Genomic DNA, 12920 nt, shown 5'->3' with positions numbered 1-12920 from the left:
CCCCCCCCCCCCCCTCCCCCCTACCCCCCCCCACCATTTGCATCTCAATGCTTTCAATGCTCAATGCCTGTCCACACACTTCTACCTGCTTGGGTGTGAGCAGCTCACCTTTTTCTGCTTCCATCTGGCTTTATGTTCAGCTGCACAAAACCTCCTATAGGGTAAAATATAAATCCCCATCGGCTCCTCATATAGCCCTCAGACATTCATTACAAGGAAAATATGAAAGTGAAAAAAAAAGAAAAAAAAAGGTGCCACGTCTCCTTTTGCCGTTTGCGCTTTATTATATACATAAACAGAAAACACTTAGCGTGTAAAATTAATGTGAAAATTATTCCCGGGCTAAACTATAAACACAGAAGTTACCCCGCACATTTTACCCTTTTTTTTTTTTTTCCTCCTTCCCCTAGATCAGAGTGTAATTGCCAGTAATCAGGTCTGTTTGCTGCTGATAAAACCACTCTGAATGCGAGGAACCCTCTTTGTGTGATGACTCAATTATGCCAGAAGTGGCTCATCAAACCTGGCCCATCAGCTGCTTTAATAAATAAGGAGGAAAACTTGCTGCAGGCGCATTATAATTCCATTCATTCCATAATTAAATCCATTCCAGTTTTAACCCTTCACTCAGTGTGCTTCTGGAAGAGGAAACAAAAACAAGGAGAGGGGGGGGGGGGGGGGGGGGGGGGGGGGGGGGGGGGGGGGGGGGGGGGGGGGGGGGGGGGGGGGGGGGATGCACACCAGACAGTGACCTTGCACAGAGCACCCATCCGTTCCCTATAATTCAAAATGATACTGTTGAGGAAAGGTTAAGAGAAGAGAGAAAAAAAAGGCTCGTGGAGAAGAGGATGGGAATCAGGAAAGATGCGACCTCTTTTTTTTATTTTTTATGTATGCATTGTTTTCCACACACAGACAGTAATTATATTAAAAGAGTAATCTAATCATACCAGTTGGTTGGTTGACTGTGCAGCACTGACATTTTGAAATCTTATTTTGGAGTAATCTCATTTGCCTCTATCATCTCGCCCTGTGCAACCCCCCCCCCCCCCCCCCCCCCATTCTATCTAAAGGAAAATGTAAATAATGCAATTAATTTTATGGTCCCCCAGAATCTTACTTTGCTTTTCGCGAACCGGCCCCGCTTTATTGGTTTCAGGATGAGGTATCAGCCCAGTGAGGTATTTTTTTTTTTTTTTTTTTTACTACATCACAATAATGTCTGTGTTAATTACATGAGAGCAGTCCCAAGTGCGCGGATAAGCTGGGAACAAGGGGACACAAAGACTCAAGGTCAGTGATGAATATCCACAGCAGCTGCACGGTATTAATAAGGCATTATATGAAAATAATAATAATAGCGTCACTTACAACAACAACAAACAAAAAACACCAGAGTGTGGTTAAAGTAATGTCAGGAGCAGTAATATGTTTTCCTCATCTCAGCTTGGATCCAGCCTTCTCTGATAATGGTGCGAGGCAATGGTTATTCATGATTGCTGGACTGGGAAGGTCCCCTCTCTTTTTTCTACCCCCATTCTCCCCTCTGTGGTGGGAATGCTAGCAGATGGGGTTAGGGGGGAATGGGCTGGGCTCAAGGACAGCTAGCAGCCAGATTAACACATAGGAAAATCTCATAGACCCTCAGCATCAGGCTGCCCCCCCCCCCCCCCCCCCCCCCCCCCCCCCCCCCCCCCCCCCCCCCCCCCCACCCCCCTGAGAAGTCTGCCCTAGACGCACTGAAAAGGTCCTCTGAGAAGCATTATTTGTGTTGGACTTGGGGTGTGTGCATGGGGAGGGGAGGGGGGGGGAGGGGGTGCATAAATATGATTCAGCAGATGACGAACCAGCTCAAATAGTAGTGAGTCTTTTTTTTTCTTCTTATGCTAATGAAACGGAGTAAATAACCCTCGCTCCCCCTCCCCTTCTCCCCCCTCCACACTTTTGTTTGTTTTTTTTCCGGGGGAAGCGCCCTGCGAGCTATAATTAAGAAGATGTTCCCTTTTTCTTTTTTCTTCTTCTTCTTCTTCTTCTTCTTTTCCAGAGCTAACAGAAATACATAATTCCATAATAAGATCTGTGAAGTGAAGAGGCTTAATGTACTCATTGTGTTCGTCCTTGTTTTCCCTCTTGGATGTTTTGTATTAATTAGAAGCAAGCAATTTGATCTCTGTCATGCAATCAATTTGCATCGTGTTCCTTCATTCCACGTGAGGTATTAATACGCTCTTTTACACCTTTTTTTTTTTTTTTTTCCCGCATCCATTTTCTCTACGTTGTGGGAAAAAATGCAATAATGGAAGAAAAAAAAACCAACCTTCGACAAACAGAACGTATCATTGATTTAAAGATGTTTCCCCTTTTTTTTTTCTCTCCTTCTGTTTATAGATAATGAATTACATGATCACCTCCTGAGAGATTACAAGTGTGAAAGCATCAACCGGCGTGGACAGTGCGGATCGGGAGTCTCATCCTACGGAGCGCTCGGAAAACCACAATCAAAGGTAAATAAGAATAATAATAACAACAACAACGATGATCGGACGCAGACAAGAATATGAATATGACGCACGGCTCCAAAATAACTTTTTTGGGTTCGGCACGAAAAAAAAGTCTTGAGACGGTTGTGTAGCATGCTAAGTGGGGAACTTTGACCACTAACTATTAGTTTGGACTTATTGCTGAGTCGGCTTTTTCTGAAGTGGTGGTTGATGGTTGTCAGGTGAATTAAACTTCCTTTAAAAGCACAATACAAAGTTTAGAGAGATCTGCTGCCTTACCAGTATACACTGGTATACCACACTGGTATACCACACTGCCTAGAGGGCTGGAAACATACAGTGAACATACAGATTGAGTAAAAATACGAGACGAGATATAAAACCCAACGCTTTGCAGTAATGTAACACAATGAAATGCCAGAAAACACAGAAAGATGGCTGAGAAAACATCAGGATGGAAACGCACATCGTTTTAACGCAAAAAAAAGGAACAAAAATCACTGAAAAGCACTCGAAGTGCATTACTTTTCTATTATTCGGTTATTATATAAGTTATTATGTGAGTTATTACGCTGGAATGAGCAATCTTTTAAGCAAATGTCATAGAAAAACTCCTCTATTTAGCAGCTATAAGGATTTTTTCAGTGCTTATTAATCTATAGTCTATAATTTATAACTTCCTCTATATAAAAACATCTTTTGTATTAATACAAATGAATACGTTGTTGATTATCTTACACACTTTCCACTTTTTGGGGCCCGGCAGGAGGCTTTATAACGTGTTATAAACCCTTTGTTATGTGTACACAGTGCATTAGGGTTAAAATACATTCTTCCTTTCATTAATTAATACTAAATACATCAATCTGTATAAATAAAACAGGTTAACCAAAACAACGTTCATACAATAATGATTAAAAGGCACATTATTTAAAAAGGGCCTCGGTCATATTGTGCAGCGAACGTCAAATAAAAAGCTCTCATCTGCCCCTGAATGCATCTTATTTGTTCTGCTTTTGTAAACACACACACGGCGTCACATGTTTGTCCACGTTGTTGCCGTGCCAGGACGACCTGTTAGCACACCGCGGCGTCCACGGAGGCGCTCCTCGTTCTCCGGTTACCTGTCACTTCTTGTTGTTGTTTTTTTAACGGGGAAAAATGGCACACGTGACTCGAAAAAAAAAAAGAACTGCAGACAAAAGAAAGGTTACAATAGTCTCAGATAGACTTTTTTACAATGTGATGTGTTCAGCGTGTTTCATTGGTCGGATCAAACGGACCGTTATCAGGTGATTCCTGTCACAACGATGCTTTATTGTTTTTAAACTAAAAGTTATAGCATGATGATGTTTATCATTTATAAACTTGTTTTTTTCTTTCTAAAGAAGAAAAGAAAAAAAACGGAGAAAAGTTTTGTTGATGTTGTTGAATGCATAAAATACGTTTGTTTTACTTTTAAAAATAAAAATAAATAAATAAAAACACACACCGCCGTGGTAATAAACACGCGCGAGTCAGCGGTGATATTTCGGTACGTCGATAACACCGTGTGAACTTTGATTAATGTCCACGTTACAATCTCAGGTTTGTTTTTTTTTTGGGGGGGGGGGGGGAGGGCCTTCAAAACAAAACAAAATTCAAACAAAATATGTCGAAAAACATGCCTGTGTGGAAAAGTGTTGCAAACTAATGAGGTACATTGTTTTTTTTTTACAGACTGTAATCTATAGTGTCGGGGAGTTGTTTGTCTCAATAGGCTGTAGTAATCAAAAGTAATGAACCTATTATGAGCAGGACCTCTGAGGGCCCGGCGTGGCATTAAGAGTGTGGCACATAAAAGGTTTATTAAAGGAAATTAAGGTCCATCACTGCCACACCTGCTCCCCTATTATAAATGTATGACAGGTCAGTGCCTTCAATCACAACAGCAAACGAGAGAGAGGAGTCATGTTTCCCATTACCAGGGAAAAGTAACAGCATATCCTATGACTCACAGATTTCACTGGCCTGTGACCACTATACGCCGCCATCAGCCGGGAATAATTATGTTTAATAGCTTTTATTTGGGATCCACAAGCAACAGCAAAGCGAGAGTGGCTGGATTTTTAGCAACTATTTGTGTCTAAACACACACACGCGCGCGCGCGGCGAGGCGCCGTCTGCACTTTAATGTCATTATTTAGTGTCATTACATTTTTTTACTCACCTTTAAAAACTTTTCGCCCCCCCCCCCCACCCCCCCGCCCGCCCGCACTAACGTTATACTTTGTGTTTGCATATCGCTGATGTTTTTAGGAGCTCTTTCGTCATGTTGTTGTGAACACACATTGATTTTTAAAAACTCACAGGCGGAGAAAAGAGAATCCAATAATCTATAAAGCCTCCCCCCCCCCCCCCCCCCATTTCTTATAAAAGTAAAATACAAATTAAATACATTAAAACGTGGCTCATCTGTACATTGTGTGTTTTATATTTTTTACAGATGGATTCTGAAGGTGAGGAGCAAACCCTGACAACATGTAACGGTAGCACGGGTGAGAGCAGCTTTCTGGTTTGCTTTTAACGAAACACACACACACACACACACACACACACACACACACACACATACACACACACACGTTCCACTTATCGCCATGGGTTAGGGAGTATCGGTTCAACAGTCCAACTTTATAACTGTCAATTGTATGTATTATCTTACCGGTCTGAAGAGCACTGCACTGCCATTTCATTATTCAGAGGGGAATAACTTCATTAAATTGGAACACTGGCTCAAATTAGTTAAGGAGTGTGTGTGTGTGTGTGTGTGTGTGTGTATATATTGTGTGATTGAAAACCTCTAGACTGGATATGTCATTATGCAAGTGTTCAGGGCCTCTGAGGCCCGCCTGCTCACGCGGGAGCTATTACTATATCGAAGGGGGGGGGGGGGGGGGGAATTCATGAAAAGTGTTATTATTGGATGTGCTTTATGGGAGTATGCACATAACTTGTGAATGAGATTCACGGCGCTGCCCCCCCCCCTCCCTTGGGAAAATTGATTTACCCTTTTTAGATCACGTTGTCAAAAGGATGAGCTTTCCTGTCGGTCTCCCGGAGAACGAAGCAGACTGAATGAAAAGTGTTTCAGATCAATGGCGGGGGACCCACTTCTCCATCCTGGTGCTGATTATACCCCGACGGCATTGTAAAAGGAGAATAAAAGGTTAAAGGCCGCATAAAGCGGTATCAGCCCAGGTGGCATCATCCCTAAATCATTAGCTACAAAACAAATATTTACAGGACATTGTAAAAAAAAAAAAAATTCATTAGCAAAAGAAAAAATAAATGATCGCCCTCCAAAAGTAGCGAGTCGGGCTTGGAACCTTTTTGACGTAGAATATGTCGACAGATGCCGTCGTGGAAATGTAAACATGACGTTTTATCTGTTCTTTCTTTCCTTTTGTTTTTGTTTTTTTTGGGCCCTTTATTTCACAGGGGTCGCCGACTGCATCGCCGACACTCACAGGTAAAAAAAGATATATTTTTCTATCGTTCATGTTCATTAAGAGGGGTTTTTATATAACTTCAATAAAAAGAAAGTCTCACATTTCTAATGTTTTTTTTTTTCTGTTGCCCCTCCAGCCCATATGGGTCCGCGGCGAGGAAGAGGAGCGCTCAGGAAGGGGTGCAGGGCGCCCCCGTCAACAAGAGAAAGTCCCTGCTGATGAAGCCCCGCCACTACAGCCCCAGCGAGGCATGTGAAGAGGAGAGCGAGGACCTGGCACCGCCACAGGACAAAGACGAGCCGAGGAACATTGACACTCCAGCAGGTAAACAGATGTCCTGTTGTTTTGTCTGTTTTGATGAACAATTGACGCTGAATTTTAAAATCCCATCTGTTGCATTCATATTTCGCCCCGTCCCTCTGCCATCAGCCAGCAGCCGCAGTCATTGTGCAGCGGAAAGTGAAAGACTGCACTGCTGGGTCCACGTTAGTTGTGTCTCACGTTTCCACACAAATTGAAGTTTTTGACAGCTGATCTGCCATGATATTTGTTGGCGTGGCTTCACCCTCTTTTGATGAGGCCAGATTTCAGACACCCTCATCTGTCCTTTTTTTTTTTTTTTTTTCAAAAGCCAGGCCAAAAAAAAAAACCCATTGAATCCATAGAATGAAACACTGAATGGGTGGGGGGGGGGGGGGGGGGGGGGGGGGGGGTGCACCAGTTCACTTTGATTTAAATTAAACTTCCTCCCCGGTTCGGTTGAAAAAAAAAAGTTTTATGTCCCTCCACACTAAAATGAAAACAGTAAAAAAAAAAAAAATGGTTTGCTTTCACTCTCCTTTATCAGCGAACCCCCCCCTAATGAATCGAATTTTGTGCATTATGGCAACAATGTTTGCGGTGTACATGTGCATTCTCGCCCACTATAATCTGCACTGATTTGGTATATTTTTAACGATGTAACTAAGCAACAAACGTAATTGTCCCTTTCAAAAGCTTTTGTTAGGCCCTCTAACACGGTCTAATACATAATTAGGCATAATGTCTACAGCTCATTATAGTACACATGTGTGTAGTTAAATGGGCCAGGAGAGTAGCTCACTGAATTGTGTGGATTCATTGGAAATGGAATGTATTTGTTTCCCCGGGTTCATATTACATTACAATTATCTGAGTAATTCACTGTGCATCATCAGTTTTTTTTTATTTCTCTTTTGTTGTGGATTCTAGATACATTTTTCTTTTCATCATCCAGAGTTGATTGACAGCTGTATGTTTTCCTTATTTTAACCTGATGCTCAGCGGCTTTTAAACTAAATGCTGGCGGAACAAAAACAAGTAAAAAAAAAAGAAAAAAAAAAAGTGTCAAACGAACATGTGTATTGATAAACAATTTCAGAACATATTTTTGCTGTTATTGTTAGATTTTTTTTGGAGGGCTATTTTCTAGCGGAGAAAAAATTGGACGAGTGGATTTGGAGGCATGGAAGAATTATTTGTTGTTTTTTTTTTTTTCCTCCGCTGTGTGGAAAGCTGGTTATATCTGCATTTTAACAAAAAAAAGGGGAGAAAAATAAGCCTCTCGTTTGGTCGAGCCACACTGCGTTCAACTCCAGCCAACTGCAGCCCTGCTGCAGAGTGCTGGTAATGGCTATTCTGGAGTACAAACCGTTCACCTGTTCCAACACACAAACCACCGGAGGGATCCAAGTTTTTTTCCTCCATCCCTTTTCTTTTCTTTTTTCAAACCGCACTTCTGTCTCTCTAGTATGTATGTGTGTGTGTCTGTGTGTGTGTGTGTGTGTGTGTGTGTGTGTATAGGCCTGTGTGCTAGTGTACGCGGCTGTGTCAGGCCGCGGAGTCCATCTGGATGAAAAACAAAACCCTTGTTGCTCGACTCATAAATGTAAATACGTGCAACTGGCTTTAATTTTATTTTTCCCTCAACAGGGTTTTGCCTTTAAAAACACCATCTTTTTATATATATATATATATTCTTTCACTGCAGGGAACTATTAACTGCATTAATAGACACATCTATACGTTTACAAAATAGCAGTTATTAGCGCCACATATTCTGTTAAGGCTCTTTTGACGAAGATTAAGTTATCACGCTGCGCTCACTACTACTACTACTAATAATAATGTATCTGTATCCTCCTTAACAATCCATCCATCCATCTATCTTCTCAACCCATCGACTATCTGGTGTCTGGCCACTTAAGAGGATCTGGGCCCACGGTCCAGCCCCTGAAAGTGAAAACCCTCGCAGTCCAAAGAGCCTTAATCATAAGTTTCAATGCTTTTTGGGGGGAGGGATCAAGAGAGATTTGGTCGAAATCAATCCAGACGATAGCCTCCCATTGTTAATCACTGACCATGACTTAATATGATCAGCCACGTTAATAAAGTGTTGTTTTCGGATGCACTTAGGATAACCATAACCCCTCTCTGTCTGTTCCACTGATCAGGCTTTTCAGATTCACACGATCTTGTGGCTTTCTGCGCACGTGACCGGGGATTTTTTCTGGATTTATGCTTCAAAAAAAAAAGATATAGACGACGAAAAAAAAAAGGTCAAAAGGCAAATTAATTGAGAGCACTCAGCGAAACATAAGCTAGAGAAAAGAGATTATATGAAATGACTAATTAGTGTGAAATTTAGGGACGAAACGCATGTGCATTTCATTAATCTGCAATAATGCATCACACGTGTGGTATCTTATCTAAAGTCGTCTTCCAAAAATAAAATACTCGATATTATTAGAAGAACTGTGTAATTTTTCGAAAACAATTCAATTATCCGCTAATTATTTCCTGCAGCATTATGCATTTTAATGGTTTATTATGGGATGTAAATATATGACTCACTTAAAATAATAAACCGTGTGCTGAATTTAACAGAAAAAAGAGCCACATAACTACTTACCTTCTTAAAAATCTGTGTTTAAAACATCTGTAAAGATTGAGAAGCGTCCCGTTTATATTTAACTCCACGTTTCTGATTTTCATTTCATCTTTTTTTCAAGCTTTTCAAGCCATTTTCTTAAAGAAACTTCAGCGATACACCTTTTCTGTCAAATGGAGTTATCTAGTCGCTCGCATTTTTCTCCAAACTTTGGATCATTTTCCACTGTCGGGTCCTTCATCGTTTTTTTTTCTCCATGTAACTTAAGTCATCGTCAGTTTTTCACATGTACGGTCGGCTTCTCCTGAACCAAAAATTCAGTGAGACGTCTCTCTTTCATCTTCGTGTTTGTGGTTTCCTCCATCTGCGTTTTTCAGGAATCCTCTTCACTTTTCTTGTTCACATCTCCAGAAAACAACAATGATGTGTTTTTCTATGCAGATGACAACATGTTGCTTGTTGAAACACATAATTAATGAAAAAAAAAAAAAAAACCGATGTTCCCTGCCCACCGCACAGTAAATCCCTCCTGTAATCTTGTCCTAAATCTATATTGGGTTGCTGCTCCAATTGGAGACACAAGAAAACAATTGTGTTCCTCATCTCCAGGTTTCATGTTCCACTAGCAGACTGAAGGGTCAGATATGTTTTCTAAAATACACTTGAGGAATTGCTTGGAAATCTTGCAATCTCACAATTATCATTTCTATCGCAACATGTGTTCCTCTAAATCCTCGAGATTATACCAAAAAAAAACATGTTTTTCTCAAGATAATATTTGTAGAAAAGTAACAGAATCTAAAACCTTTAAATGGATTTAGAGAAGATTATCGTTGACGTACAATTTCTTATCATATGTGTGATCGAGGGGTCACAAAAAGAACACGTTCGGTGTGTAAAGCCTTGAAAACACAGACGATAACAACGAATATTCTTGTTGTTTTCTAGATGGGAACTTATGCGCAATCAACGGAGGCGCCTACAAAAATGGCTGCCGCGACGCGGCCGCAAAGTCCGGCGATTCTCTCGGATGGTCAGAATCCGACGGCTCTCCCCGGTGCGAGCCGGACGCACCTGAGCCTCCGATGGATGAAGATGACGACGAGGAGGAGGAGCTCCTTAACGACGAAAGAGAAGACCAAAGTCGAGACAGGATGAGCGGCGCGTCGTCGCCACAGAGTCCGTACGAAGACCTGAGGGAGGCCGCGTGGGAGCCTCTGGCTCTGGCCGCCAACCTGAACGGCTCCCACCGAAGCCCCTCCATGGCCTCCGAAGACCTCTCGGGCAGGAACGGCCACGTGAAGGAGGAGCCTCACTCGGAGTCGGGTGGTCCGATGGGTCGGGCGAGCATCCTTCAGGCCGAGGCTCTGAGGTACAGGCCGCTCCCCGCGGAGGAGGACAGCGAGGGGGAGGCGGAGAGGCCGCCGCAGCTGGACGGCTGGGCCCTGGGCTTCCACGAAAGAGGGCTGGACATGGGCCGAGGGAGGGTGAACTTCAGCCTGTTGGAGCAGGCCATAGCTCTGCAGACGGAGCAGAGACAGGTCCTGCACCACGCCTACAGGGAGATGGACCGGTTCCTCATGGAGCAGATGACCAACGAGAGGAGGCAGCATAGGATGATGGACATGGACAGCAGACTCAACTATCATGGAGGAAAAGGTACCGACACGGAGGGAGAGACCTGCGACGTGAAGATGATTTAAAGACGACCGCAAAGCGATCGTTATGGGAACGATCAGTTTTCACGAAAACGTACCTTCATCATTGGATGATTGGGCACTCAAAAAAAACTAAAAAACATCAAGAAGCAAAAGCATGGGGAGGAGGAGGAGGAGGAGGAGGAGGAGGGGGTGGAAATCAGAGAGAGGAAATCCTCTTAAGTACTAAAACATTTTGGCAACAAGAGAAGTAATAAATAAACAGACTAAAATAAAGAAGAATAACATTTTCTGATGGAATTGCTACTACTCAGAATATTGGATTTTGATAGGAATCAACTGGATATTTAACCATGACCATAAGTCTTAAATCCTCCTAAAGTACCTCTCATGTTTCCCTCTGATTCTTCAAATCACTGGAGCTAAATGTGTAATCCGAGATGTAATCTTTCGATGGATGGGCATTAAGAAGTGAATGTTGAACTGGAGCCTTAACTAAAATGGCAGATTAATAGATGCATTTTGTGGAGGGGAAAAAAAAGTGTCTAGCTTTGCATGGTATTTCAATCTGTTGACCTCTGTACAATATGCACACGGGGGAAAGTGCAAGTGCACTAAGTGTCTGTTTCTACATTTCTTTGATAGAAACACACTTAAAGACGGGAGGGATTCGGTTGTTATTCATCTGTTTATTGTGACATCTTGTTTTACCACGTCTGCAGATTCTCCACGCACAGATAAAAAGGACATTAAGTGTCCGACTCCCGGCTGCGACGGCACCGGTCATGTGACCGGCCTGTACCCGCACCACAGGAGTTTGTCTGGGTGTCCTCACAAAGTCAGAGTTCCTCCAGAGAGTAAGTTTTTTTTAACATAACGGATGATTTATACTTCATACATTTAAAAAAACAAAACAACAACCAGTTGTAGGATTTATAATCAGTTGCGGTAATTGAAATCCTTAAAAAAGACCCCGCTTATACATTTTTAGTTCAATTAAAAAAAACATGAAACTTTTCAAATAAACTTAAGGATTAAAGTATTTTCTTCTCTTTCTCTTAATGTGTGAACATTCAATTCTTTACCCCTTCGCATTGCCGATTGTCGAGTCATTTCAACATAACTCGACAAACATTCGACATTAAACAGTAATGTTACAAAAGGAACAGAAAGAAAAAAAAAGTAATTAACTTTTCTTTTTTTTTTTTTCAACAAAACAAAACAAAAAAAAAGCGCGTGCTCTTATAAGTCTGGAGGCAGTATTTGCAAAATCAAAGGGTTAGCTAACGCAGCATTCAAAAATAAATAGACAACTCCAACAAACTAATTGGAGAACATGCACAGAAAAGAAGTTTCTAAAGGATACAGAGCGGCCCTTTACACGACGCGTTTGTTTTGAAGAATATAATCGGCTGTCTCTTTGCACTAAGCTATTTACATTTCAGGCACATTACAGCATTCCTCACAAAGCCTCCCCCCCCCCCCCTCCCCACGACCCCCCTCTGTTTCTGTTTCTGTAGGATCTTTGCAATACAGACACTAATGTACGACTTGCACAAATCATCCTTTTAAATATGTGAACATGCATTTGTTTTATTTTGCACCAAAAAAAAAAATGCTCTGTGTATGTATTTGCATTTAGCATCTTATAATCTTCCAGCTTGACTATGGCTCACCTCTTTCCGTCCTTCCTCCCATTCAGTCCTGGCCATGCATGAGAACGTCCTCAAGTGCCCGACACCCGGATGCACAGGAAGAGGCCATGTCAACAGCAACCGTAGCACCCACCGGAGGTACGTCCACAGGCGGTAAAAGGCATTAGAAAATACATGCACCCTGTTCACAGGCGAGTTACAGTATGAAGCTAACGTGTTTGATTCCCCCGCCCCCCCCTCCCCCCCGGACAGTCTCTCAGGCTGCCCCATCGCCGCCGCCGTGAAAGTCTCCAAACCTCAGGACGAGAGCCTGAAATGCAGACAGACACCTGACCGCTCACCGAGGTACACAGCCAGATCCTCACTGCCAAGTCAATGTGGTCGCATGTGCGGGACAATAATTACAACCAGCGTCCAGAAAAGCATATTCAGCTCTGGAAAACGCGGAACCGAGGTTATGCAAAAAGTGATAAACACTATTATTGTTGAGGGGAGTGTGGGGTATTTTTTTATTTTTTATTCACTGATCCCAGAAGAACACACGGTCTATTTTGAGCTTTCCAGGCAGACATAAGCAAATGGTTTGCTGGTCCTGTGAGTTCCTCTCTATTAGAGATGATAAAAGAGCAGAACTCTTTGTTCCCTGTGGATGTATCATGGGCATGATGCCCACTCCTACTATATTAATTAGTCTGGCAACCTGGCTG

General features: G+C 42.3%; 1 protein-coding gene across 1 annotated transcript in view; it reads left to right on the top strand.

Moving 5' to 3' along the window:
- The first annotated feature begins 2434 nt into the window (after window positions 1-2434).
- Window positions 2435-12920, top strand: part of st18 (ST18 C2H2C-type zinc finger transcription factor) — a 19762-nt gene continuing 9276 nt past the window's right edge. Inside the window, exons 1-8 of the mRNA XM_034555483.1 lie at window positions 2435-2504; window positions 4987-5038; window positions 5982-6012; window positions 6129-6316; window positions 9849-10559; window positions 11281-11415; window positions 12261-12351; window positions 12466-12558. Coding sequence (XP_034411374.1) covers window positions 4987-5038; window positions 5982-6012; window positions 6129-6316; window positions 9849-10559; window positions 11281-11415; window positions 12261-12351; window positions 12466-12558 — 1301 coding nt within the window. The 5' untranslated portion in view covers window positions 2435-2504. The remainder of the gene's footprint in view (window positions 2505-4986; window positions 5039-5981; window positions 6013-6128; window positions 6317-9848; window positions 10560-11280; window positions 11416-12260; window positions 12352-12465; window positions 12559-12920) is intronic.

The sequence above is a fragment of the Cyclopterus lumpus genome, chromosome 17 (assembly GCF_009769545.1).
Source record: "Cyclopterus lumpus isolate fCycLum1 chromosome 17, fCycLum1.pri, whole genome shotgun sequence".
Taxonomy (NCBI): domain Eukaryota; kingdom Metazoa; phylum Chordata; class Actinopteri; order Perciformes; family Cyclopteridae; genus Cyclopterus; species Cyclopterus lumpus.
The sequence above is the reverse complement of the archived record's forward strand: the minus strand, read 5'-3'. Positions and strand labels throughout refer to the sequence as shown.